The sequence below is a fragment of the Crocodylus porosus genome, unplaced genomic scaffold, assembly GCF_001723895.1.
Source record: "Crocodylus porosus isolate Cpor-Errol unplaced genomic scaffold, CroPor_comp1, whole genome shotgun sequence".
NCBI lineage: Eukaryota > Metazoa > Chordata > Crocodylia > Crocodylidae > Crocodylus > Crocodylus porosus.
Window position 1 is genome coordinate 86508778 of NW_017728886.1, and position 2726 is coordinate 86511503.

Sequence of the window (2726 nt, forward strand, 5' to 3'; positions counted from 1 at the left end):
ATAAAAAACTCTGGCATGCTTCAATTGATGCATCTCCAATAAATCCAAAGAAGTGATTCTCCCGCTTTACTCAACATTGGAGCAGCTGGAGTATTGCATCCAGTTCTGGGTGCTGCACTTCAACAAGGATGTGGCTAAAATTCGAGAGGGTCCAGAGAAAGGCCACCCATATGATCAGGGACTTGCATGGCAAGCCATATGAGGAGAAGCTGAAGGATCTCGGACTCTTCAGCTTAAAGAAAAGAAGGCTGAGAGGGGACCTGATTGCGGCTTATTGCTATAATCAGAGAGGGTCTCAGTGAACAACTGTTTACCAGGGTGTCCTGGGGGAAAACTAGAAACAATGGCCACACACTCCTGGAAAATAATTTCAGGCTGAACATTATGAAAAACTTCTTTACAACTAGGGTGTCCACACTATGGAACAAGTTCCCTCTTGAGGTGCTGCAATCATCTACCGTAGAGGTTTTCAAGAGAAGAATGGATAGTCACCTGGCTGGGGTTGGCTGACCCCCCAGATGTCTTTCCTGCTCATGCCAGGAGCTGGACTTGATGATCCTCCAGGGTCCCTTTCAGCCCTACCATTCTATGATGATTCTATGAAATATATTTATTGCCCTATCCTAAACAAAGAACATAACTATAACAAACATTGTCAAATCTGAATTCTCTGTTCTGTATCTGAATATCTTGGGATTTTTAAATTGAGCATGATAATCCAGAAGGAAGAGAGAAAAGGAGATGCTTGTGTTTGTGGGAGATGGACAGAAAAACAGAAGAGTAGAACAAAACACTTAGAAATTAGTAATCTAAATGTGTATGGCTAACAGAGAGCTCTACAGCAATATTTACATTGACAAAATATTATCTGTACGTATTAAATACAGCTCAGCGCAATAAACTGCAAATATTTTACCCTCAAAAACAGATCTCCAATCAAAGTTATTGCTTAGATTATTTGGCATGTCTCAAGTCAAATGAAAAAGAATACTAATATTTCGTTTGCAATGCATAAATTTTAACATTAAAAGATATTTACCTTTCACAGAGATCTTTCTGAGATAAAACCAAGGTGATGTATTTAACTGCCTGAAGAGAGTGAAATTTAAGATGAAGTTACATTTTTAGAAAGCATTTTCAATATCTGCAACTTATATTTTAAGAGGGCAAAATGCCAAATCTGAGACAGTGAAGCTAAAAAAAAGATGATCTGCATATAATATTTCAGACAGACATGCAAAAAAAATCTAATTAAGCAAGCAGTTTGTAATTATTCCATCTGTTCTTGTGTTAATTAAATTGTATGTTGTTTTTACACAAACCATAAATAAATATACAAAAACAATTAGTTATTAAACATATTTATAGTCTGTCAATCTTGCACAACGTATGCTCCAAGTAAAATTATAGTACAATTATTATTATTATTATTATTATAAGTTTCACATTTACATTGCTGTAATTTAAAAATGAACAGGAGAATTAGATTTAACTTTCTATATCCACCCAAAGTTTAAATTAAACAAAGGAAGCTCTAAGAAAGATCAATTTCTAATGTCGAAAATTAAATATGGAAAAATATGCCCATATTCACGGGCACATTTTTTGTTCAGTTACTTTTCTCTAACTTTCTTTTCTCCCCCCACGTGAAAGATCCTTGTATTTCCACAAATAACACATTGAAATTTAGTCATTTACTTCAGCTTATGAAAGACTAGGTCTTTGCTTCATATCTTCACAGAAAATAATTCAACTTTTTATTTATTTATATATTTAATAAACACCAATAGCAATATATAATTTCCCCCCCAGAACATACCAAGAGTAATTAACCCATTAAACGAATTGCATACCTTCTTGAAAATTACTCCAAAAATCACAAGAACAACTGGAAGTAGTAGTGTCTTTGTGTACCTTAAAGGAGTCTGAAATACAGATAAACAATTATGATTTGCTTCAGTTATAATTCTGTTTATTGGTCAGCTTGAAAGCTGCTATACTTGATACTTCAAGTAAAATATTCTTCCTCAGGATAACCAGAAATTTCAACATTAGCAGAAACGAAGTTGGTTGAAAACAAGATTTAAGAATGAGTCCCACCCAGCTATCCAGGGGGCTGTATAAATACGCCTGTGGCATTAAATTAGGCAACTACGGTATTTATTTGAATAGAAGACAACCCTGATTATAGGACGACTTCCCAATAACACTCCACAACACTTCTGAGCAGCACTTTGGTACCTTCCTATATGTAATACAAACTATGCATATTATTACCCCAAACCCAAAGGCATAAGCAATTTACAACATCATTTATTGGGTTAGGCCTCAGCAGAGTCAACAGCATGTCAAGTCATGGTGATCCCATACCACAGCTCAGCACTGTTTAGTATGTGTGTGTAATCTAGATACCTCTCACAAAGGATTTATATGGCAATTAGCCCCCATTCATGATTAGAACTCGGTATTCTTGTCACCCAGTGACAAAGGTGTATATGAAGATGAGAGGCAAGGCAACCTTGTCCAGCTTCACCTCATGGAAGGTAGGGCCACACTTATCATACAAGCCAGGCTGAGAGAGGGGGGTAGCAGACAGCATCTGGGTAAACTGCATGGGGCCCCAGTTGGTAATGTTTGTCAGTTTTTTTTAAGGCTGGTGCAGAAACAGGAATCATTTGAAACGGAAAAGAATGGCACAGCTCAGCTGTGAGAGTGAAGAGGAAGTC

At 36.5% G+C, this 2726-nt stretch overlaps 1 protein-coding gene across 1 annotated transcript in view; it reads right to left on the minus strand.

Moving 5' to 3' along the window:
* Positions 1-2726, minus strand: part of DPY19L1 (dpy-19 like 1) — an 86525-nt gene that overhangs the window by 22366 nt on the left and 61433 nt on the right. Inside the window, exons 16-17 of the mRNA XM_019538528.1 lie at positions 1854-1925; positions 1040-1089 (exon numbers count right to left, since the gene is read on the minus strand). Of these exons, the coding sequence (XP_019394073.1) occupies positions 1040-1089; positions 1854-1925 (122 nt within the window). The remainder of the gene's footprint in view (positions 1-1039; positions 1090-1853; positions 1926-2726) is intronic.